This window comes from Monodon monoceros, unplaced genomic scaffold (assembly GCF_005190385.1).
Source record: "Monodon monoceros isolate NGI ecotype Baffin Bay Population unplaced genomic scaffold, NGI_Narwhal_1 Super_Scaffold_7, whole genome shotgun sequence".
Lineage (NCBI taxonomy): Eukaryota > Metazoa > Chordata > Mammalia > Artiodactyla > Monodontidae > Monodon > Monodon monoceros.
The window spans coordinates 11,306,370-11,332,214 of NW_021703784.1; the positions used below are offsets into that span (position 1 = coordinate 11,306,370).

Genomic DNA, 25,845 nt, shown 5'->3' on the forward strand with positions numbered 1-25,845 from the left:
TTTTTTGCGGTACGCGGGCCTTTCACTGTTGTGGCCTCTCCTGTTGCGGAGCACAGGCTCCGGACGCGCAGGCTCGGCGGCCACGGCTCACAGGCCTAGCCGCTCCGCGGCATGTGGGATCTTCCCGTACCGGGGCACGAACCCGTGTCCCCTGCATCGGCAGGCGGACTCTCAACCACTGCGCCATCAGGGAAGCCCGAGTTTCCTTTCTTTTTATGCCTGAGTAATATTCCATTATATATATGTGCCACATCTTCTTTATCCATTTATCTGTTGATGGACACTTAGGTTGCTTCCATGTCCTGGCTATTGTAAATAGAGCTGCAATGAACATTGTGGTACATGTCTCTTTTTGAATTATGGTTTTCTCTGGGTATATGACTAGTAGTGGTATTGCTGGGTCATATGGTAGTTCTTTTCTTAGTTTTTTAAGGAACCTCCATACCATTCTCCATAGTGACTGTACCAATTTACATTCCACCAACAGTCCAGGAGGGTTACATTTTCTCCACACCCTCTCCAGCATTTATTGCTTGTAGATCTTTTGATGATGGCCATTCTGACCAGTGTGAGGTGATATCTCATTGTGGTTATGATTTGCATTTCTCTAATGATTAGTGATGTTGAGCATCCTTTCATGTTTGTTGGCAATCTGTATATTTTCTTTGAAGAAATGTCTATTTAGGACTTTGGCCCATTTTTGGACTGGGTTGTTTGTTTTTCTGATATTGAGCTGCATGAGCTGCTTATAAATTTTGGAGATTAATCCTTTGTCAGTTGCTTCATTTGCAAATATTTTCTCCCATTCTGAGGGTTGTCTTTTGGTCTTGTCTATGGTTTCCTTTGCAGTACAAAATCTTTGAAGTTTCATTAGGTCCCATTTGTTTATTTTTGTTTTTATTTCCATTTCTCTAGGAGGTGGGTCAAAAAGGATCTTGCTGTGATTTATGTCATAGAGTGTTCTGCCTATGTTTTCCTTTAAGAGTTTGATAGTTTCTGGCCTTACATTTAGGTCTTTAATCCATTTTGAGCTTATTTTTGTGTATGGTGTTAGGGAGTGTTCTAATCTCTTACTTTTCCATGTACCTGTCCAGTTTTCCCAGCACCACTTATTGAAGAGGCTGTCCTTTCTCCACTGTACATTCCTGCCTCCTTTATCAAAGATAAGCTGACCATATGTGCATGGGTTTATCTCTGGGCCTTCTATCCTGTTCCATTGATCTATATTTCTGTATTTGTGCCAATACCATACTGTCTTGGTTACTGTAGCTTTGTAGTATAGTCTGAAGTCAGGGAACTTGATTCCTCCAGCTCTGTTTTTCTTTCTCAAGATTGCTTTGGCTATTCAGGGTCTTCTGTGTTTCCATACAAATTGTGAAATTTTTTGTTCTAGTTCTGTGAAAAATGCCAGTGGTAGTTTGATAGGGATTGCACTGAATCTGTAGATTGCTTTGGGCAGTATAGTCATTTTCACAATGTTGATTGTTCCAAACCAAGAACATAGTATATCTCTCCATCTGTTTGTATCATCTTTAATTTCTTTCATCAATGTCTTATAATTTTCTGCATATAGGTCTTTTGTCTCCTTAAGTAGGTTTATTCCTAGGTATTTTATTTTTTTTGTTGCAATGGTAAATGGGAGCGTTTCCTTAATTTCTCTTTGAGATTTTTCATCATTAGTGTATAGGAAAGCAAGAGATTTCTGTGCATAAATTTTGTATACTGCTACTTTACCACATGCACTGATTAGCTCAAGTAGTTTTCTGGTAGCATCTTTAGAATTCTCTATGTATAGTATCATGTCATCTGCAAACAGTGACAGTTTTACTTCTTTTCTTATTTGGATTCCTTTTATTTCTTTTTCTTCTCTGATTGCTGTGGCTAAAACTTCCAGTGGTGAGAGCGGGCAACCGTGTCTTGTACCTGATCTTAGAGGAAATGCTTTCAGTTTTTCAGCTTTGAGAATGATGTTTGCTGTGGGTTTGTCTTATGTGGCTTTTATTATGTTGAGGTAGGTTTCCTCTATGCCTACTTTCTGGAGTTTTTTTTTTTTATCATAAATGGGTGTTGAATTTTGTCAAAAGCTTTTTCTGCATCTATTGAGATTATCATACAGTTTTTATCCTTCAATTTGTTAAAATGGTGTAGCACATTGATTGATATGCATATATCGAAGAATCCTTGCATTCTTGGGATAAACCCCACTTGATCATGGTGTACAATCCTCTTAATGTGCTATTGGATTCTGTTTGCAAGTATTTTGTTGAGGATTTTTGCATCTATGTTCATCAGTGATATTGGCCTGTAGTTTTCTTTTTTTGTGACATCCTTGTCTGGTTTTGGTATCAGGGTGATGGTGGCCTCGTAGAATGAGTTTGGGAATGCTCCTCCCTCTGCTACATTTTGGAAGAGTTTGAGAAGGATAGGTGTTAGCTCTTCTCTAAATGTTTGATAGAATTTGCCTGTGAAGCCATCTGGTCCTGGGCTTTTGTTTATTGGAAGATTTTTAATCACAGTTTCAATTTCAATGCTTGTGATTGGTCTGTTCATTTTTCTATTTTTTCCTGGTTCAGCCTTGGAACGTTGTGCTTTTCTAAGAATATGTCCATTTGTTCCTGGTTGTCCATTTTATTGGCATATAGTTGCTTGTAGTAATCTCTCATGAACCTTTGTATTTCTGCAGTGTCAGTTGTTACTTCTTTTCCATTTCTAATTCTGTTGATTTGAGTCTTCTCCCTTTTTTTCTTGATGAGTCTGGCTAATGGTTTATCAATGTTGTTTGCCTTCTCAAAGAACCACCTTTTAGTTTTATGGATCTTTGCTGTTGTTTCCTTCATTTCTTTTTTATTTATTTCTGATCTGATCTTTATAATTTCTTTCCTTCTGCTAACTTTGGTGTTTTTGTTTGTTTGTTTGTTCTTCTTTCTCTAATTGCTTTAGATATAAAGTTAGACCGTTTATTTGAGATTTTTCTTGTTTCTTAAGGTAGGGTTTTATTGCTATAAATTCCCTCTTAGATCTGCTTTTGCTGCCTCTATAGGTTTCGGGTCATCATGTTTTCATTGTCATTTGTTTCTAGGTATTTTTTAATTTCCTCTTTGATTTCTTCAGTGATCTCTTGGTTATTTAGTAGCGTATTATTTAGCCTCCATGTGTTTGTATTTTTTAGTTTTTTTCCTGTAATTGATATCTAGTCTCATAGCGTTGAGGTCAGAAAAGATACTTGATATGATTTCAATTTTCTTAATTTTACCGAGGCTTGATTTGTGACCCAAGATATAATCTATCCTGGAGCATGTTCCCTGAGCACTTGAGAAGGAAGCATTTTCTGCTGTTTTGGGATGGAATATCCTATAAATATTAATTAAGTCCATCTTGTCTAATGTGTCATTTAAAGCTTGTGTTTCCCTATTTATTTTCATTTTGGATGATCTGTCCATTGGTGAAAGGGGGGTGTTAAAGTCCCCTACTATGATTGTGTTACTGTGGATTTCCCCTTTTATGGCTGTTAGCAGTTGCCTCATATATTGAGGTGTTCCTATACTGCATGCATAAATATTTACAATTGTTATGTCTTCTTCTTGCATTGATCCCTTGATCATTATGTAGTGTCCTTCTTTGTCTCTTGTAATAGTCTTTATTTTAAAGTCTGTTTTGTCTGATATGAGAATTGCTACTCCAGCTTTCTTTTGATTTCCATTTGCATGGAATATCTTTTTCCATCCCCTCACTTTGTCTGTATGTGTCCCTAGGTCTGAAGTGGGTCTCTTGTAGACAGCATATATATGGGTCTTGTTTTCGTATCTATTCAGCCAGTCTATGTCTTTTGATTGGAGCATTTAATCCATTTACATTTAGGAGAGTTATCGATATGTATGTTCCTATTACCATTTTCTTAATTGTTTTGTGTTTGTTATTGTAGGTCTCTTCCTTCTCTTGTGTTTCCTGCCTAGAGAAGTTCCTTTAGCATTTGTTGTAAAGCTGGTTTGGTGGTGCTGAATTCTCTTAGCTTTTGCTTGTCTGTAAAGGTTTTAAATTCTCCGTCAAATCTGAATGAGATCCTTGCTGGGTAGAGTAGTCATGGTTGTAGGTTTTTCCTTTTCATCACTTTAAATATGTCTTGCCACTCCCTTTTGGCTTGCAGAGTTTCTGCTGAAAGATCAGCTGTTAACCTTATGGGGATTCCCTTGTATATTATTTGTTGCTTTCCCCTTGCTGCTTTTAATATATTTTCTTTGTATTTAATTTTTGATAGTTTGATATGTGTTTTGGCATGTTTCTCCTTGGATTTATGCTGTATGGAACTGTCTAAGCTTCTTGGACTTGATTGACTATTTCCTTTCCCATGTCAAGGAAGTTTTCAACTATAGTCTCTTCAAATATTTTCTCAGGCAGTTTCTTTTTTTCTTCTTCTCTGGGACCCCTATAATTTGAATGTTGGTGCGTTTAATGTCCCAGAGGTCTCTGAGACTGTCCTCAATTCTTTTCATTCTTTTTTCTTTATTCTGCTGTGCAGCACTTATTTCCACTATTATATCTTTCAGGTCATTTATCTGTTCTCCTGCCTCAGTTATTCTGCTATTGGTTCCTTCTAGAAAATTTTTAATTTCAATTATTGTGTTGTTCATCATTGTTTGTTTGCTCTTTAGTTCTTCTAGGTCTTTGTTAAATGTTTCTTGTATTTTCTGTATTCTATCTCCAAGATTTTGGATCATCTTTACTACATTATTCTGAATTCTTTCTCAGGTAGACTGCCTATTACCTCTTCATTTGTTTGGTCTGGTGGGTTTTTACCTTGCTCATTCATCTACTGCATATTTCTCTGTCTTCTCATTTCGTTTACCTTACTGTGTTTGGGGTCTCCTTTTCGCAGGCTGCAAGTTTGTAGCTCCCATTGTTTTTGCTGTCTGCCCCTAGTGGTTGAGGTTGGTTCAGTGGCTTGTGTAGGCTTCCTGGTGGAGGGTACTGGTGCTTGTGTTCTGGGTGGGACTGGATCTTGTCTTTCTGGTTGGCAGGGCCATGTCTGGTGGTGTTTGTGAACTTAGTATGATTTTAGGCAGCCTCTCTGCTAATGGGTGTGGTGGTGTTCCTGTCTTGCAAGCTGTTTGGCATGGGGCATCCAGCACTGGAGCCTGCTGGCCGTCGGGTGGAGCTGAGTCTTAGTTTTGAGACGGAGATCTCTGGGAGAGCTCTTGTTGATTGATATTACATGGGGCTGGTGGGTCTCTGGTGGTCCAATGTCCTGGACTTGGCTCTCCCACCTCGGAAGCTCAGGCCTGACACCAGGCCAGAGCACCAAGACCCTGTCAGCCACACAGCTAAGAAGAAAAGGAAGAAAAATAATAAAATAAATAAAATAAAAATTTTTTAAATTAAAGAAAAAAAGAAGAGAGCAGCCAAACCAATAAACAAATCCACCAATGCTAACAAGCATTAAAAACTAAGATAAACATAAAAATCAGAAACAAATTAGTTGCAGACAGCAAACCCCAAGTCTACAGTTGCTCCCAAAATCCACTGCCTCAAATTTGGGAACATTCGTTGTCTATTCAGGTATCCCACGGATGCAGGTTTTATCTAGTTGATTGTGGGGATGTAATCCGCTGCTCCTGAGGCTGCTGGGAGAAATTTCTCTTTCTCTTCTTTGTTCACACATCTCCTGGGGTTTAGCTTTTGTTTTGGCCCCACCTCTGCTTGTAGGTCACCCTCAGGCATCTGTTCCCCGCCCAGACAGGAGGGGGTTAAAGCAGTGGCTGATCAGGGGGCTCTTGCTCTCTCAGGCCAGAGAGGGGGAGGGGTATGGTAGTCATAATTGGAATGCAGCGCAAGCCTGCAGTGTCAGAGGCCAGCGTGACTGTGCAACAGCCTGAAGCACGCCGTGTAGTCTCCTGGAGAAGTTGTCCCTGGATCTTGGGACCCTGGCAGTAGCATGCTTCACAGGCTCCTGGGGGGGCGTGTGCGTCTGTGTGTGTGTGTGTGTGTGTGTGTGTGTGTGTGTGTAGTGACCTGTACTCGCATACAGGATTCTTGGTGGCAGCGGCAGCAGCGTTAGTGGTTCATGCCTGTCTCTGGGGTCCGTGCTGATAGCCATGGCTCACACCCCTCTCTGGCGCTTGCTTAGGTGGTGCTCTGCCTTCTGTGGGCACACAGTGCAGGAACCCCCTCTCCTCATGCACCCCGAAACGATGGTCTCTTGCCTCTTCAGCAGGTCCAGACGTTTTCCCAGACTCCCTCCCGGGTAGCTGTGGTACACTACCCCCCTTCAGGCTGTCTTCACACAGCCAACCCCCGTCCTCTCCCTGGGATCTGACCTCCAAAGCCTGAGCCTCAGCTCCCAGCCCCCACCTGCCCCGGCGGGTGAGCAGACAAGCCTCTCGGGCTGGTGAGTGCTGGTCGGCACTGATCCTCTGTGCAGGCATCTCTCCGCTTTGCCCCCTGCAGCCCTGCTGCTGCGCTCTCCTCTGTGGCTCTGAAGCTCCCCCCCTTCACTTCCCCCCGTCTCCGCCAGTGAAGGGACTTCCTAGTGTGTGGAAACTTTTCCTCCTTCACAGCTCCCTCCCAGAGGTGCAGGTCCCGTCCCTATTCTTTTGTCTTTTTTTTTTTCTTTTCCCCTACCCAGGTACATGGGGATTTTCTTGCCTTTTGGGAAGTCTGAGGTCTTCTGCCAGCGTTCAGCAGGTGTTCTGTAGGAGTTGTTCCACATGTAGATGTAGTTTTGATGTATTTGTGGGGAGGAAGGTGATCTCCATGTCTTACTCCTTTGCCATCTTGAAGGTCCCCCCAAGCCTTTGGGTTTTTCAAATGTTCTCTGTACTGCCTCCAACCATTTCCCAATTCTTACCATAACAGTGGAAAATGTAATCTTGATTATCTCTTTCTATAACTATAGAAGGTGTGAATGTCGAGGGGGAAAGTTTTTCACTTGATATTCCTGTGGGAAGGAATTTAGGTCCTCACTTCCATAAACGCTGTGAATTCCTCTAATGGAGAACAGGACGATGTGGTGGTACCAAAAAAATGGTCAGACTACTTAACATAATACTGCTTAATAAGAATAGAACTTAAAAAAGGAGGGAGGACAGAGACTAGTTTGATTACTACTAAGACCTTTGAGGAAGCTTCCCTCACCCCATAAATTATATCCTTTCTTTTCTTTAGCTACACAGTATTAAGAATCTAAGGAAACTTTAACACTCATAATTGAAGTTATGGAACTAAGAGCACTAAGACATCCAGTGCATGGATAACTTGAAATACTTTTGAGCTCATTCATCCCTTCAATACCTTTACTGGGACCCTCAAAAAGAGGGAAATAAATTATACGGTAATGGCAAAATGGCTAGCTGGTCAAGCAACTGGTTACCCTCTCCTCCCAGGGACATAGTTGGACACATTTCCCAGAATCTCTTCCAGTTAGACAGGCCATACAACTAAGTTTTGTCCAAAGGAACATGGGCAAGGGATATGTACAACTATCCTGGCCTGACCCATACAAATTTTCCACATGCACTTTCCCCTCTTCCCCTACAGGCTCCTTCAACAGAGAAGACACTGTAAACTGGGAGAACGGCAGAGCTCTCAGGTGGAAGGAGCCTGGGTCTCAGATGACTGTGGAAAACTGTCCACTGACCTGAAACATCCACACTGGACTTTACATGAGAGAGAAATAACCTTGGAAATGTTACACAACTGGGTCCCATTGTCCTTATGTCAAGGACTTTCAACAATGCCTGATCAAGAGTAAAAGCTCAATAAATATTAGCTTTCATTTTTATGGGAAACAAAGTTTACTTCTTCTTCATTTCCTTCTTTCTCTTGGGCAGAGTGGAGCACAGGGACCACGGGGATTAGTGAAAAGCACTTAGCTGCACTGAACCAGTTACAAAATACTAACTGGTATACTGGTACGTTTAAGTAAAGCAACACTGTAACAGGAACTCAAACAGAAACAACATTTTCTTCTGGATTCCAAGCATTAACTTTTAGGACTGGTCTCTTGCTAAAACACTCAAATCTAATAAAAGACGTAAAATATAAAAAGACAGTGATACTCCCTTCTCCCTTTCTCCCCTTGATATCAAACATTTGGAGATATTCTAAAACTTCTGACAACCCACATCATTTCTATGGTTTCAGATTGACATAAAATTTTTAAAGAATACTTTGTGATGTTACATTACTTAACTGATACACTTTAATAATAGTCATACTCAACTTTTATTGATTTTACATAAACAGCTTAGAGAATGCCTTTGGAAACCATGTTTTCCCAACATATTTATGTTACAACACATGACATTTCTTTATGAAAGTATTTGTTAAATCTTTTTGCAGAGGGAGTGGGGAAGAATGAAGAAGGAGGAGGGGAAATAAGATTTCAAAACTAATCTTCAGTGATAGGCCTAAATATTTGGCAATTATTTCCTTTTATAGAAAATCACAGGATTGTAACTTTGAAACATACCAAAAGTGCAGTGCATCAATTTAATTTAAAAAACCAGTGGTGTCTAATATATTCTTTGGGCATCAAATTTCCCTTTCTAAATATAATCAGGGTCATATAATTTTACACTTATTAAATAATGGTTGAAAACAATAACCATCAAAATCTTTAAATAATCCCAGATCTGGATTAAATCATGGTACTATTAATATTTTCTAAAATTCCAATTTATTTTTTTATCAGTAAAACATAACAGTTGACAATGTCTCCAGAGAATAAGTTTTCTATGTGTAGGAAGACAATAATCTTATAACACCTGCTATTAATCAGGTCACTGAGCTACTAGTACATTATATCACGATATTTTTTCACACTGACTTTTCCACTTCAACAAAGTACAAGTAGTTGTTATCATACCAATTCTGAGTACTTAATCATTCCTGAAACAAGGAATCATCTTCACATTAGTACTTCTTTGTTATGGTGTTTAGTCTTGATATCATTAAGCACAATGAATTTTACTTAATGAATATGGATGAATTAAGGCAAAAGGACATAACCTAGTCCCCTCAATAATTTATCCTCTACCTTTTAAAAAACTGTTGTTGAGGCTATACAAATTACAGATCTACTGGCTGGAAAGACACAGCTTCTCCCTTAGACCAACATTCAGTATTTTGAGCACGAGGTTAAAGTCACGGTGTTCACAGCATGTTCCCTTGTTCTACCATTATGGTCGTTCCTCACCTGTACCCACAATACTGATTTTCAAATGATACTGTTCACTTGCTATGCATCCTGGCTGTAGATTATTTTCCTTGATTAAAAATATTTAATAATTGGGCAATAATCTACTCAGTTTTTTTAAACTCTCCATTGAACAATTTTTCATTTTTACAACCACTTACTGCATGGCTGTTGCGGTTTTCTTCTGTCATCTTCTTCACATAATTAAGTGGTCCGTTCCCTTCAAAGGAGGAGGGATTTTTGAATGAGCCTCCAATTCTATCCCACAATGTGAAATACTGTCCATAGTTATAGTCAAAGAGCATGTGGTGGTCTGTATGATGAGCTGAGCCATTAATAAATGGCCTGAAGATATGGGGAACACGAAAATCACCATCATGAATAGAAATTGTCCAGATATTGACCAAGACGTACAAACCTAAATAAACTACCTTGTGCAATGGGAAGATAAATGGGTATATGTGGTAAGGTAGACCCTGAAGGAAGCCATCCAGAGGATGAAAAGCATGACTTGCAAATGGAGTTGGAATCTTCCAGATATGATGAGGTTTGTGTAAGTGCTACAGAAGAAAAGAAGACCACATTAATGCCACAGACTTTACCCAGTGCAACAACTGACTTAGCTTTTCATGCTCATGGTGTGAGAAATGACCTAACTTAAAAAGTCCCTTTGAATTTAGCAAATTACTTTATAAAATTCCCTCCCCTTCTTTACCCCAAGACAGTAAGATTTTAACACAGCCCCTCCAGACCCATAAAGAAGGATACAAACAAAATGTATCTTGTACCTGTCATGACTAAGGCTACTTAGGTATTTAATAAGTTAGGGAAAATTCTTGAAAATAGAGACAGGATTTATAATTATACATTGCTGAAATGTGTCTTTTCTCTCTTCCCCTACAAACGACCCTACCTTATTACCTTATATACAAGTCTATGATGAAGGCCTCTGTGAATCCAGTAGATCAGCATGTCAGTGAAAAAGAGAAAGGACAGTACACTAGCAATGAATCGAAACCAGCCTACAAGAGACAACAGGATATGGCAGAATCAAGATTCAGCGCCCAGGATCAGAGTTTACTTTTGACATGTCCATCTAAGAAGACGAAATTTGATCCTAGACATAAACCCTGTAAACTATCTCCTTTGGTTAATTCAGTACATCACAACCTCCATCTCCCTTGACTCTCTGGGATCTGCTCAGTTCCCTCTCATAAAAACTTGAAGCATCCCACCTACAATATTTCTTCATTAAACTATGAGGATATTTATGAAACAGAAAGAGTAAACCCCTATGGCATCTTTATCATTTAAATGCTGGAGAATAATGCTATTTATTTTTTCTTCATATTAATCATCATAAAACATATCTTTACATATTAACTCCCCTGCTTAGAATTCTATTTTCCCTTGAAATACTGTAAGCCTAGCGTTTACTCCATAACCCAACCCCTTCTGATCTTTCCAACCTCATATGCTCGTGTACTAACCAGGCTGGTTCACTCAATATCCTCCCAACATCTTCAGTCTTACCTCTATACTTTTACTCAGACTATCTAGAATGCCCTCTCTCCTTTTATTTTTATTCATATTTTGATCCACTTTCCAAGGCCGAGCCAATTCAGCACACTGGTGTGTAATTTTTGTTCCCTCCCTTAAATAACTAACCTCTTACTTGCTGACACCAGCAAGCTTGGATTCCAGTCCCAGATCCACCACTTATTTGTTAAGTGAGCTTGGCAAGTTACTGAAATTCTCTGTACACTTAATTTACTCACCTATAAAAGGAGCATCGTAATAGTGCCTACCTCATAGAGTTAATAGAATAAAATGGATTGGTAACACGTGAAAAGCTTAGAACTGAAGTTGGTACATATCAACAATAAATGTTAACTATGATTCTTACTTTCTAATACTAGATACTAGAAATGTATCTTGATGAAATAATTCCAGAATTTCACAAAATTTTAGTTTAGTCACTGCAGTACTGTTTATAATAGAAAACCAAGAACAACCTAAAGGTCTAAAAATTGCGGGTCATTTAAATAAACTATGGATATCTATACAATGCAATACTATAAATATATACTGTATAACGTCAATATTTATTGACATGAAAATATGGGCATAAACACTGCTAAGAGAAAAAAATCAGAGTTCAAACCAGTATGCATAGTAAGGGTTTCAATTCTGTAATGTAAATAACGAAGTACTACAGGCATAGAAAAGAGAAAGAATATACATCAAAAGAGTTACAGTTTCCAGGTAGCAGAATGATGGATTTTTTAAAAAAATCGGTGTTTTCTGATTTTTTATAAATATCATGTACTACCTGAGCTTTTTTTTCAGATGTTTGAATTCAATAAAGATAATAGGAAACAAATTCAAGGCTCTAGCTCTGATCATGCCAATCTTCCCCTGGGCACAATTTCATCTACAACAAAGACTTTAAAGAAGCAGACTTGGTTCTTTAGAGAAACCCATCTGTTCCAGACATTTACACTATACACTCACCGTATGGAAACTCCTCTATGCTGTCATACAGTTTGCTGTAACCTCTCACCTCTAGCAGGAACACTGAGACCGTGGGGAGGCTTATCCATGGCATTGACTGGACAGAATGCATAATCTCTCGATAGACTTGGTTCTGAAAATGAAGTTTCCAATATTTACAAACCATAAAATCTATGGTAAACAAAACTAGCATAAAATTGTTCTGGACTGGATTTTTAAAATCTCTTTTATATGAAGGAGCTTACCTCCAAATTGCTTCTACTGAAGTGTTACTATGTGGGCGTGGGTGTGTAAGAAAAACATTTCTTTTGTACGAAGCAAATGCAACAAATATTTTAAATTCTGAAACTTTTTTTCCTTCCCACAAAATCCCTATTCCAAAGTTCTATTTACAGAATAATCAGTTCTTTCATAATTAACTTTCATACTCAATCCTCTCTATTTTTTTTCAGTCCTTGTAGTGACTGACAAATACAAATAACTGAAATAGAAAAGTGATTGTAAACAAGTCTGAATTTACTGAGTTTGGATTATCTGGTCAAAAAATATATACATAGTGAAAGCATATTTCAGTTTGTGAAAGTCAAATATCAAAACAATTACACAAATGTATACATTTATTTATTTATCACTATCAGCAAAGAAATTCTCATCTATGTATCTAGCAAGACCAGGCTTACAGTTTAAAAAAAAAAAAAAAAAAAGTAGGGGCTTCCCTGGTGGCACAGTGGTTAAGAATCCTCCTGCCAATGCAGGGGACACGGGTTCGAGCCCTGGTCTGGGAAGATCCCACACGCCGTGGAGCAACTAAGCCCGTGTGCCACAACTACTGAGCCCATGTGCCACAACTACTGAAGCCTGTGCACCTAGAGCCCGTGCTCCGCAACAGGAGAAGCCACCACAATGAGAAGCCAGCGCACCGCAACTAACAGTAGCCCCCGCTCACCGCAACTAGAGAAAGCCTGTGCACAGCAACGAAGACCCAATGCAGCCAAAAATAAATAAATTTAAAAAAAAACCCTCAAAAAAAACTTTAAAAAAATTACAACTTACTTATCTGTTTAAATTAAATTAAAGAAAAGAAAGAGGGGATTAGCCTTTCCAAAAATATCTAACCCATTTGGGGCTGTTTTCAGAAACTCTAAAAAGATTAAAACCAGTTTAATCTGAAAATCTCACAAATACATATTGTTATTTTTACTGTAATAATTAAAAAATAGGTAAGAAAATCACTTACCTTTAAAAATTGTGGGTGTTTCATTAATGAATGATCATAGACAAAATAATAACTCAGCGTTGCGAATAAGAAATAAAGGATATAAGCACCGAGGTTTGTTATAATCAGGAGACTGACAGCTTGTCGGAAGATGCTGTCCTCTGGCCATGTGGCTGGATATATGTATGGTGTAAAAAAATAATAATCTGCAGCATTGAGTACAAGATCCATCTTAGCCCCTAAAGGATAAACATGTACAACAATTATTTACCCATGTTGACATTTCTCAAAGCAAAAAATTTTCAGAAAAACTATATATGAAGTTCCTGCCTTCATAAGTATATGTAGTACAAGTCTGCTGCTACCAGAATTCACTAAATGCCATCTCTAGAGCCAGAAGGATCTTCAAAGTCATCTCTAGTTCAGTCTCTTGATATAATACATAGCGACACTGAAGTTCAGTTAGAGAAACTGAGGCCCATGAAGTTTCTTCTCCAAGGTCAAGCTGAAAGGTGGCATAAGTCCAGATCTAATCGCACCTTAGTGTTCTCTTCCACTATGTCCTATTGCCATGGGACATGGCAAGAGTAAACATGGCAAGTAGTAAAGATGTGGAACACAGGGCACTAGGTACTCAGGCATATGGTTTACTCCTTCAGCTGCAAGTTTCAGCAGCATCTTTCTCCTAAAAGGACTCATATTTCAGAGATTTTTGCTTCAATGCTGAGACTTAAGATGAATTCCCTAAAAGGTATCTATTCTGTGACTGTAACCAAAGAAGTCAGGGACTATCTATTCTCGTGACTAACCCTAACTCTCATTGACAGAACAAAGGGAGATGTATTCTTGGCAGTGACAAATAGAATACATTTATTCCTCACCTCCCTCTCCTCCCCACCCCAGTCAGGGGCTGGCAAACTGTGGCCCACGGGCCTGTTTCTGTAAAGAAGCTTTGTTGGAACACAGCTATGTCCAGATGTGTCTATGCTGTCTATGGCTGCTTCTCTGTACTACAAAGTCAAGGCTGAGTCACAGCAATAGACAGCATGGCTCACAAAGCCGAAAACGTTTATTATCTAGCCCTTTAAAAGGAAAGTTTGCCAACTCCTGTTCCAGATGCTTAAACTTTGAAAAACTTTAGTCGATTCTATATTCATGATCCTGAATCTAGTTCAACAACTTCATGGTCAGCTTCTGTGAGCTGACCACTGACTCTATCATTTATGATCTACTTTCTCCTTCTTCACTGCACTGTTTGTAGTGGGAAATGTGTCCTGTATTCCAAACACCTCTCATCTATAATTAAAACTTTTGAACAACAACAACAATAACAAAAAACCAGTCTGAAAATTGCCACTGGGTTTTTAGTCTCTTAAAATCAAATTCTAGAAGCTCTTATTTATTAGGGTGTTTAGCCCCTTGTTTGTGATATGAGTTGCAAGCATTTTTTCTCACATTGACATGGAAAGAGATTTTTAATCGACTAATGCAGATACTGACATACATCCTTCATCATATATTGCTAATTCACTCAAACAACAATTAAATATAAAGCACCGCACTAGGTGATGAGCATACAAAGATGAAAAAGATATAGTCTAAATCCACGTTCAAGGTTAGGCAACTACAGAAATGAATAGTTACATCAATATGACAAGTGCTATAATAAAGGTATATATATGCAAATTGTGTGAAATCAGAAAAGACAACACAACTACCTCAGCTTACAACAGAAGGCTGTATAGTGAAGAATTTTGATTTGGGCTTTGAAGAACATTACCAGAAAAAAAAAAAAAAAAAGTTAGGAATAGCTATTTCAAGTAGAAATAACAACTGCAAAGGCCTGGAAAGGTCATGGTCCATTCATGGTTCAAGGGATGTGGCCCATTAGGAATATATCGTACTGATGAGAAGCAGGGAGACTAGGTTGCTCCTGAGGTAGACTAACCTAGAGAAGATGACCGCCTGACCCCAGGCAATAGCTGTGAGAATAGACACATTCATCAGAGACTTGGCAAGTAAGATAACCCATGGGACTTGATAACTGATTAGATACTGGAGTGTGAAAGAAGAAAAAATCTAGTGGGAATTTGGTACTAGCAGATGCAAACTATTATATATAGAACAGATAAACAACAAGCTCCTACTGTATAGCACAGGGAACTATATTCAATATCCTGTAATAAACCATAATGGAAAAGAATATGAAAAAGGATATACATATGTATAACTAAATCACTTTGCTGTACACCAGAAACTAACAAAACATTGTAAATCAACTATACTTCAATTAAAAAAAAAAGAAAGAAATCTATGTTGATTGTGAGATTTTACCTTGCCTGAATGGATGGTGATGCTATGATAATCAAAATTGGGAATACTGTGGAGCTAGCAGACTTGGGTGCAACAGTGACTTTGGGGGTGCGAGGAAGGATGGGTTCAGTTTGGGTCTTTTAAAAAAATTTTTAATTAACTAATTAATTTTGGCTGAGTTGGGTCTTCGTTGCTGCGTGCGGGCTTTCTTTAGTTGAGGGGAGCAGGGGCTACTCTTCATTGCGGTGCACGGGCTTCTCATTGCGGTGGCTTCTCCTGTTGTGGAGCAGGGGCTCCAGTCGTGTGGGCTTCAACAGTTGTGGCACGTGGGCTCAGTAGTTGTCGAGCACAGGCTTAGTTGCTCCGCAGCCTGTGGGATCTTCCCTGACCAGGGCTTGAACCCGTGTCCCATGCATTGGCAGGTGGATTCTTAACCTCTGTGCCACCAGGGAAGTCCCTAGTTTGGGTCTTAAGTCTACTTGCTGTGGCTCATCTGGGCTCCTAGGCGAAAGCAGTAGACTACATGCAAATATGAATCTGAAGTTCAAAAGGGAGCCTAGTAGTATCACAACAGTTGAAGCCATAAAGGATGGAGCAGCAGGTTAAGTACATAAAGTAATACCAGAAACATAAACAATGAAGAAGAACCCAACAATTCAAAAGAATATTGCTATACCACTAAAGGTTGGTAAGAGTTGGTGAACTAGTCTTGCATGTTACCTATAGTGCCAACAGCCATAATTCCATATAGTATTTGGGACAGCACCGTGTAGCCAAAAATAACTCAAACGTTAACCATGAATCTTCTTTATTCAACCTTTAATATCCGATGTAAGTGAAAACTTTAATAAGATCTCAGTCCTTAATTATAAAAAAACTCTTTAATTTTGCTTTTAACTGAAGACCATGTGAGTTGTGTTGATTTGCATATGCCCTGTACATAACTGCTGTGACAGTAAACCAGCACCTAGAAGGGAGGAGGGAATGAACCTCCGTCCATCTGGAGGCAGTTGAGATACTGTGAGATGAAACCTGTTGTTAAGTGTTTTCAGATTTTGGTTTCAATTAATTCTATTTGTGGGATGTAGTAATTAGGTATTCACAAATATATTGCTGTAATTTCTGACATCTAACATAAAAAAAGTTTGAAATCGCTAACAATTACGATCTCAAAACTGCAATTCAATTTTGAAGTTTATATTCAAACCCACATCTGTGAAATGGAGAAAGCACATCTACTTTACAGAACTGTTCTAAGATTTAGAGACGAAGTACATAGTGGTGTGGTACTATCTGACATGGGGAAGCTCATCAACAAATAGGAGGTATTATTACTACTGTTACAGGAACCAAAGCTGGGCCCAAATCACTTTAACCTATAGTAGAAACAGATGTCATTTGATGTTTTAAAGAAATAACTGTTCATTTCTAATATCAATATTTACTGTATATGAGGTATTATAAATATTAACTCATTTAACCCTCTCAAGATATACCCTAAAAGTCAGGTGCTAGTATTATTCTTGTCTTATAAGAAAGCTGGACACAGAAAATTCCCAGAGTAATCAAGTAAATAAATGCTGGAGAAGGGATTCAGTCACTCCCTGGCTGGTTGCAAAATCCATGGACTTGAACCAAGTTCTACTGCTTCTTCATTAGTATCTCTTCAGCTCCTTAAATTTTTAAATTCTCAGTGACTCTACAAACTCACATACTTCTGCACAGAATTTTTTTTTAATTTTTAATTTTTTGGCTGCATTGGGTCTTTGTTGCTGCGCGTGGGCTTTCTCTGGTTGCGGTGAGCGGGGGCTACTCTTTGTTGCAGTGCTCGGGTTTTGCATTGTGGTGGCTTCTCTTGTTGTGGTTGTGGAGCACGGGCTCTAAGTGCACCGGCTTCAGTAGTTGCAGCATGTGGGCTTAGTAGTTGCGGCACGCAGGCCCTAGAGCACGCAGGCTTCAGTAGTTGAGGCGCGTGGGCTCAGCAGTTGTGGCTCGTGGGCTCTAGAGTGCAGGCTCAGCAGTTATGACACATGGGCTTAGTTGCTCCATGGCATGTGGGATCTTCTGGGACCAGGGCTCGAACCTGTGTCCCCTGCATTGGCAGGTGGATTCTCAACCACTGCGCCACCAGGGAAGCCCATTTTGCATATAATTTTAAGGGGTTTATATCCACTAAAGTCAGGGGCTCTACAGACCCTAAGTTAAGTACCCCTAACAAATAGAAACTTAGTTTATTTTACTTTGGCTGAAACAAAGAAACCTTTTCTTAAAACATAGTTATCAACAAAACACAATTAGGCTTAAAATGACTTGAGTCATTCTGCTTTACTTTAAAAGTATAGATAATATACTGTTAGTATAATAGCTAACATTTATTGAAAACCAGGTATTACTTAAAAAGCACTTTTTATGTATCACCTCGCTTGATTCTCACAACTATATGAGGTAGATACTTCTATAACCCCCATTTTAAAGATAGGGAAAATGAAGGAAGGAATATTTAAATAAGTTGTTAACTAATGTAACAATAACAAATAACAAGTAACAGCTGGGATGTATATTCCAGAGCCCGTTCTCCTAGCTACTACATTGTAATATCTAGGTGTAGGCATGCAGATGGGGAATTCTGATTATCCCATGTTAATTATATTACATAATGAATGGGAAAGCACTCCGTAAATGAGCAAGGGTCATGTATTTATTTTTAGGTGCTTATCATTAGAAACTTAAAAAGAAAAAAAATCAATGGTGATATAAAGACAGGTAACCTACAGGTAGTTATAAAGTTGTTATCACCTACAGGTGATATAAAGACAGGTGGTTTGGCTACCACAAACTTTCCAGTTTGGAAACTTATCTCCTACACCACCTCCAAATTTGCTCTGCTGTTACACAGGGATGCTAGCAGACACGATTCTTCCTATTAGGATGCTAAACTAATAGATTATTTCCCTTTCCTTCTTGTCTTCTCAAACCGTGGATTGTTGTCCCTCCGTCCTAATTACACTGCAGTAACTGGGGCTTGCTTCAACCTAATTCCTTTGCTGCTTGAAAGAAAAAAAAAAATCCCCTCAAGAACAGAGGGAAATCCGTCGCAAAATGCTTTATTAGCGTTCAGTGGACAAACTTGCCTTGGATAAGAGATCTCCAATAGCCAATATCAAACATTTCATTTTTTTCAGGCCCATCCACATGTCTGTTTCTTTCACCTCTCCCTGTGCCCTGACATACCCTCCCTCTGTCCGGGCAGAGGCCCCTAATCTGGAGGTCTCTGGCGGCAACCAGCCTCCCGCCAGCCCCGGCCAGCGCGCGTGCCCTGCGTCCCGCACGCTCCCCATCACAGCCGCCGCCTAGCCGGTTGTTTTCAGGACACCCGGCTACCTGGTGTCTGTCTCTGCTAACCGTCTCTGCTAACCGTCTCTGCTAACAGTCAGCGCAGGAGTCCTCAGGTCAAGTTTCGCAGACAGAACCCCAGAGTCAGCCTAGTGCCTTACATCTAGGAGGCAGTCAACGAACGCCTGCGGGAAACTGAAGAAGGGGGCAGACGCACTCTCAACTTCCCCACCTGGGTCTTGCCTTAGTCTCTCCACCCCCTTTTCCTCCTCTTCTCTCGCTTCCAGCTCAGGTGTATTCCCTCATTTCCCCGCCCCCCCGTCATCCCTACCTAGAGAGGGTCCGCCGCCGGCTGCCGATTCGGTTCCTGCGGTGCCCCGACTGCTCCAGCTACTAGACCGCGTCTGTCAGCAAGCAGGCAAGGTCTGGAAGGGCGTAGCCTGACCCCACGCTCGGGGCGACCGGCGCCGCCAACCAATCAGAGGCCGGCGGCATAAGCCGATATGACGGCAGATCGCGTGACTTGGCCGCGAGGGGCTCTCAGCGGTCACGTGGGCGCCGCGCGCTCCGACACGCCCCCGTTTCGTGCCCAGGAACTGAAGGGAAGAGAGGACCTGATTTAGGTACTAAGGTGGTGGAGGGTGGAGTTTCAGGTTGTATTTGTTTCTTTGCTTTTTCACTAGTGCTGGTGTGTGTAGCTCAAAGTCTTGTACTGAGCAGGTTTACGTTATTTATGCAAACAATCCTTGCTCTGCCTTGAGGGAACTAGATGATACTTCTTTTGAAATGCACGTTGGAAGCATTTTCTACTTAAGAGAAGGAGGCGCAAATACTTGTTAGACAGCTTAGTAATACGTATTTCTCAACTCCAGCCTGCGCTTTTCTATAACACAGAATGGCTAGAATTTGGCTGAACCAGTTTAGGTAGGTGTTGAAATGCCAGAAACCTTTTCATAGTACAGATAAAGCAGATCTATGCAGACTAAACGGGAGTATCTGTAGATTCCTAGAGGTTTGCTTCTGCGCGCGTGTGTGGTTTTTATTTTTGTCGTTGTTAGCTTTTCTAAATATGAATTGCAGTGGTCACACTTGTAAGTAAACCTTTCTGGAAGTCTCAGAGGAGTGGTTCTCAAAGTCCAACCAGCAGTGTCCAACAAATTTAGAGTTTCCTGGAAACACAAGTTCTTGGGAGCCACCTCAGACCTGCTAGATTAGAAACTCTGGGAGGACCCCAGGAAGCTGGGTTTAACAAACCCTGGATTGATACCCATGTTTGATAAAGTTTGGGAACCACAGTTCTAGTGAATTTGACCATCAGAAGAAAATCCGAAGAAAGTCCTTTGATTTTGTTCCCTCTAGAGTGATAGATAGAAGAAAATCCCGTAAAGTGAGAGATGACTAACGTTAGAAAAGAATATTTGTTTCCTTATAGGATCATCTGAAGTGCTGCAGTGTAAGGAGAGAAATTATTAGACTCTAATCATGAAAACCTTTTATATGAGTATTGTTTTAAATATCTGTGGCTTGCCTCCTACTTTCTTTTTTTAAATTAACATATATTAGTTTCAGATGTACAATATAATGGCTTGATATTTGTATATATTGTAAAATTACCTCCTACTTTCTAATTCACATTTCTTCACTTTTGTTTCCTTTGTTATTGTTCTTATTTCATCCTTTAATTTTTGTGATTAAGATTTTTACGTTCATTTCTGGGGAAAATTAAAATGTGGTTTAAAGGTGTTTAGCTAGTACAAAGTTTCCAGATTTGTGATTGCTGTAGGGTAAAGCTCGCCTGCGTGGTTGGTTAGTCTACAAGTATATTTATCCCCTTTACTTGAATTAACTTCAGATTAAAAAAAATAACAGACTTCTCTTGAAAGATTGGGAAATTATGTTACATAAATTAATAGATTTATGAAAGGTTGGGAAATTAAATTACATAAATTGATAAAATTTGAGTCTGCCAAGAAAAAGAATTGTTGTTTCTATGAAAACTAAGAAGAATGCTTCAGAAGGACCAGATAAGGATGAATGCTAATAAAATACACATCGAATTGGGTGTGGGTCAGGTGGTTATAAAAGTCTAGAGAAATTTTTAAAGATATGTGCATTTTGTTGTATATTTATTTCCTTCTCAATTTTAGAAGTGTCTTCGTCACATTATCCAAGCATGTTTAAATTTTATATCAAGTATTTATCTCCCCCTCCTCAGTAAAATACTTGTTGGTTTTCTGATCGAACTACTGCTATTTCCTTTACTAATAGTTAAGGTAAACATTCCAGAGTGGTTTTTTGATGAAATATTTAAAAGTGATCTCCCATGTAGGGGATTGAGAGGTATAAACTATTATGTATAAAATAGGCTACAAGGATATATTGTACAATGCAAGGAACATAGCCAATATTTTTAATAACTATAAATGAAGTATAACCTTTAAAAATCACGAATCACAATATTGTACACCTATAACATATAATATTGTACATCAACTATACTTCAATTTAAAAAATAAATAAATACATTATATGCATAGAATCACATTACTTATAAGTAACACAGAACTGTTGACAAGAAATTAATACTAAAATTAACTAAATTTAGACCTTAAAAAAATTATCTCCCATAATAGGAATTCTACTGCCTCATAATTTTTAGCATCAGATACACAGAACATATATCTTCTGTGTATCGAAATATCTCATCATATTAGGAAGACATTTCTTGTACTTTTTTTCCCCTCTGACTTCTGTTGTCCACAGTGGAGAGCATACCTCAATTTCGATTTTTTACTGAAATGTTTTTGCCTAATTAGAAACTGAAACTAGAGAGTTACTTATTGAGTCAATCTTTTTCTCAGGTGTTGTCTTCTCAGATTTTTATTGTCAAAAGCATTTCTTGCATGCCTGCTAAGAAAAGACCTTTGTACTCAATGCTCTGTGAAGTACTACTGCAGAGCATACTGAAAGCTCTGGAATGTTTAGGATAATATGTACCATGGCTTCTCATATTTCTGCACTGTGGTATCCCTTATGCCCAAGAAGAAGGTGTAAAGGAAGATGAACAGCAGCAGCAACAACAATTACAGTAATATTAGCAGCAGTAAGCATATGTATAGAATTGTTTAGTACAAAAACATGGATAGGATGGTTGGTAAAGAAGTAAAGTCAGTGACATTAAGATTACTTTTGGTTGTGCAAGCTTAGTTTTGATAAGATTTAATCATCCTAATCTAAGAGGAAAAGGAACCATTATTCCCCTGAGAGCCTCCCTATGATAATATTTTTTTCCTAGACCTTCTAGTGTTGTGATGTCAAATATGGTAGAGGCTAGCTATGTGTGGTTAAATTTAAATAAGTTAAAAAATAACAAATTCATTTCCTCAGTTGCACTAGGCAGATTTCGAGGGCTCACTGGCCACTTGTGGCTCTTGGCTATCATACTGGATCCTGTAGGAATCGAACATTTCCATCATCATTGAAAATTCTGTTGGGCAGCACTGTTTATCTTCCATGTCTCTACTTTACCTTTCTTGTATGTGTGTGTGTGTGTGTGTGTGTGTGTGTGTGTGTGTGTGTGTCTGTTATAGTTATAATGACTACTTTAATATTCTTGTTTGCTAATTCTAACCCTTGTGTCAATTCTTTTTTTTTTTTAATTGAGATGCAGTTGATTTATAATATTATAGTGGTTTACATCAGCACTGCTGGTATAGTGGTAACATGCAAGAGCCCCAATATTATTATATTAGCTTCAGGTATACAACATGACAATTCAAAATTTTTATAGATTATAACCCATTTAAAGTTATGAGAAATATTGGCTATATTACCTGTGCTGTACAATGTATCCCTGTAGCTTCTTTATTTTGTACATAGTAGTTTGTACCTCTTAATTCCATACCGCTATCTTGCCCCTCTTTCTTCTCCCCATTGGTGACCACTAGTTCGTTACCTGTAACAGTCTGTTTCTTTTTTGTGATATCCACTAGTTCGTTTTATTTTTTAGATTCCATATATAAGTGATAACATATAATATTGTCTTTTTCTGACTTATTTCATTAAGCATAATACCCTTCAGATCCATCCATGTTGTTGCAAATGGGAAAATTTCTTTTTTTATGGCTGAGTAGTATTCCATTGTGTGTGTGTGTATGTGTTTCATATCTTCTTTATCCATTCAGCTGTTGACGGACACTTAGATTGCTTCCATATCTTGGCTGTTGTAAATAATGCTTCTGTGAACATTGGGATACATATATTTTTTCTAATTAGTATTTTTGTTTTCTTCAGATTTATACCCAGGAGTAGAATTGCTGGATGGTATGGTGGTTCTATTTTTAGTTTTCTGAGGAACCTCCATACTGATTTCCAAGTGGCTGCACCAATTTACATTCCCGCCACCAGTGCACAAGTGTTCCCTTTCTCTACATCCTTGCCAACATTTGTTATTTGTGGTCTTTTTGATGATAGCCATTCTGACAGGTGTGAGGTGACATCTCACTGTGGTTTAGATTTGCATGTCTCTGATGATTAGCAATGTTAAGCATTTTTTCATGTGCCTGTTGGCCATCTGTATGCCTTTTTGGGAAAAATGTCTATTCAGGGTCTTCTGTTCTTTTTTTAACCAGGTTGTTTGTTTTTTGATATTGAGTTGTTTGAGCTGTGTATATATTTTGTATATTAACCCCTTACTGGCTGTATCATTTGCAAATATCTTCTCCCATTCAGGAGGTTTTCTTTTCATTTTGTTGATGGTTTCCTTTGCTGTGCAAAATCTTTTAAGTTTAATTAGGTCCCGTTTGTTTATTTCTGCTTTTGTCTCCTTTGCCTTAGGAGACAGATCCAAAAAAATATTGCTACGATTTATGTCAAAGAGTGTTCTAACAATGTTTTCTTCTAGGAGTTTTATGGTTTCTGGTCTTACATTTAGGGATTTAATCCATTTTGAGTTTATTTTTGTATATAGTGTTAGAGAATGCTCTAATTTCATTCTTTTACATGTAACTGTCCAGTTTTCCCAGCACCATTTATTGAGGAGGCCATCTTTCCTCCATTGTATGTTCTTTCCTCCTTTGTCATGTATTAATTGACCACTGGTGTGTGGGTTTATTTCTGGGCTCTCTATTCTGTTCCATTGATCTATGTGTTTGTTTTTGTGCCAGTATTATATGGTTTTGATTACTGTAGCTTTGTGGTATAGCCTGAAGTCAAGGAGCATGATACCTCCAGCTCTGTTCTTTTTTCTCAAGATGGTTTTGGCTATTTGGGGTCTTTTGTGTTTCCACACGAATTTTAAAATTATTTGTTCTAGTTCTTTGAAAAATGCCATTAGTATTTTGATAGGGATTGCATTGAATTTGTAGATTACCTTGAGTAGTAGTATTAATACTACAATATTAATTCTTCTAATCCATGAACACAGTATATCTTTCCATCTGTTTGTGTCATCTTCAATTTCTTTCATCAGCATTGTATAGTTTGCCAAGTACAGGTCTTTTACCTCATTAGTTAGATTTATTCCTAGATGTTTCATTCTTTTTTTTTTTTTGCGGTACGCGGGCCTCTCACTGCTGTGGCCTCTCCCGTTGTGGAGCACAGGCTCCGTACGCACAGGCTCAGCAGCCATGGCTCACGGGCCCAGCTGCTCCACGGCATGTGGGATCTTCCCGGACCAGAGCACGAACCCGTGTCCCCTGCATCGGCAGGCGGACTCTCAACCACTGCGCCACCAGGGAAGCCCCTGTTTTATTCTTTTTGATGTGCTTGTAAATGGGATTGTTTCCTTAATTTCTTTTTCTGATAGTTTGTTGTTAGTGTATAGAGATGCAACAGATTTCTGTATATTAATTTTGTATTCTGCAACTGTACCGAATTCACTGATGAGCAGACTAGAGAATTGTTTAAAAGCCTTCAAATCTAGTAGTAGTCTGCATTCAATCTGCTTTGCAAGAGTCTTTATTTGTCTCCACTTTGAACAAAATGAAACTGGAAATCCAATGCAAAGCACTAGAGGTACAGTCTATACAAGAAAGACTACTTAGAACTCCAGTCAGAAGAACCATACTCAAAAGAAAGGCTTTAATGACTGGGGAATAAATATTTAGGTTAAAAATGAAATTCTTAAGGTATACATATTGATAAGAATGTAGGCTAGGCTTCATGTGACAGACACCCAAAATATTAGCGATTTACTCCAGAGAAAAGTTTATTTTCCTTTCACGTAAAGGTGTAAATTAGCATAGTTATCTATGGTAGCAAATAAACCCTCAAATTGTAATGACTGAGACACAATGGAGATTTATTTTTCACTCACGTAACAGGTCAAATGGATGATCCTGGTCAGTGGGTAGCCCTGCTCCACATGGTGATTCAGGAATCTAGGCTTTTCCATCTTGTAGCTCTGTCATTATCATAACTTTCTGCATATTAAATAGAGAAATAGGAAAGAAGGTATGAAGCATGCATAGCTTTTCAAAGACCCAGTCTAAAAACTTCACGCGTTACCTCTCACATTCTGTTGGCTACAGCTCAGTCACATGACCACATCTAACTATTAGGGAGGCTGAGAAATGTAGTCTTTATTCTGGTAGTATATTTGTTCAGCTAAAGTCAAGAGTTTCCATTTCTGTAATAGTTACCTATTACTTTGTAATAAATTACCCCAAAACATAAGGGCATGGAAGAATAACCATTTGCTTCACAGTTTCTGTGGGTTGAGAATCTGGTTGCAGCCTAGCTGGAGCCTCTGGCTCTGGATCTCTCAGAGGTTACAGTCAAGGTATCAGCCAGGGCTGCAGTCATCTCAAGGCTGTATTTGGGGAGGATCCCTTCCAAACTCACTCAGTTGACTGTCAGCAACCTCAAAAGTTCTGCTTCTAAGCTCACCCACACCACCATTTGCAGCTGCTAGGTTCTCATTGGCTATCGTCAGAGAGATTGGTTTCTTGCCATGTGGGTGGTGAGAGATGCTCTTTGTTCTTCTTTCTTTACAAAAGAACCAAAAAGCTCAAGGTTGAGTCACTTGCCCTAAAACTGCAAACCAAGAAGGAATTCCTGTTGCAGCCCTTCCCAGGAGTGGAATTTTAAACCAATCAGTCTGGAATTTCTTGGTCAGCACTGGTGAGCTAATCTGCCTAAGACCCCCCCCACACACACACACCTTCCTTCCCCTAAGGGAAGGTCATCTTGCCTGAAAAAACCCACTCTTTTAACTTCCTTGTCCCACCCTCTTTCTGCCTATAAAAACCTTCCATTTTGGTTTTTTTGTTCTTGTTGT

The 25,845-nt window shown here is 38.9% G+C and overlaps 1 protein-coding gene and 1 long non-coding RNA gene across 2 annotated transcripts in view; one reads left to right on the forward strand and one right to left on the reverse strand.

The window, feature by feature from the left end:
* Positions 1 to 8,209: 8,209 nt before the first annotated feature.
* On the reverse strand, positions 8,210 to 18,981 carry SC5D (sterol-C5-desaturase). Its single transcript, XM_029206874.1, has 5 exons — positions 18,898 to 18,981; positions 12,942 to 13,159; positions 11,705 to 11,837; positions 10,112 to 10,212; positions 8,210 to 9,750 (listed from the first exon to the last, which is right to left on the reverse strand). Exons 2-5 carry the CDS (start codon positions 13,149 to 13,151, stop codon positions 9,295 to 9,297), a joined length of 900 nt encoding a protein of 299 aa, XP_029062707.1. The 5' UTR covers positions 13,152 to 13,159; positions 18,898 to 18,981; the 3' UTR covers positions 8,210 to 9,294.
* Positions 18,982 to 19,155: 174 nt separating this feature from the next.
* The window catches only part of LOC114886778, an 87,215-nt gene continuing 80,525 nt past the window's right edge, over positions 19,156 to 25,845 (forward strand). Inside the window, exon 1 of the long non-coding RNA XR_003791422.1 lies at positions 19,156 to 19,189. This is a non-coding gene — a long non-coding RNA (uncharacterized LOC114886778). The remainder of the gene's footprint in view (positions 19,190 to 25,845) is intronic.

What these genes read in the sequence shown, in the direction of transcription:
- SC5D (XM_029206874.1), bottom strand. Translation starts at nt 13,151, where the DNA reads ATGGATCTTGTACTCAATGCTGCAGATTATTATTTTTTTACACCATAC. An exon ending in AACACCCACAATTTTTAAAG is followed by an intron (nt 11,838 to 12,941) that starts GTAAGTGATTTT and finishes CTTCATTTTCAG; the next exon opens with AACCAAGTCTATCGAGAGAT. An exon ending in ATCATAGACTTGTATATAAG is followed by an intron (nt 9,751 to 10,111) that starts GTAATAAGGTAG and finishes TTTCTTCTGTAG; the next exon opens with CACTTACACAAACCTCATCA.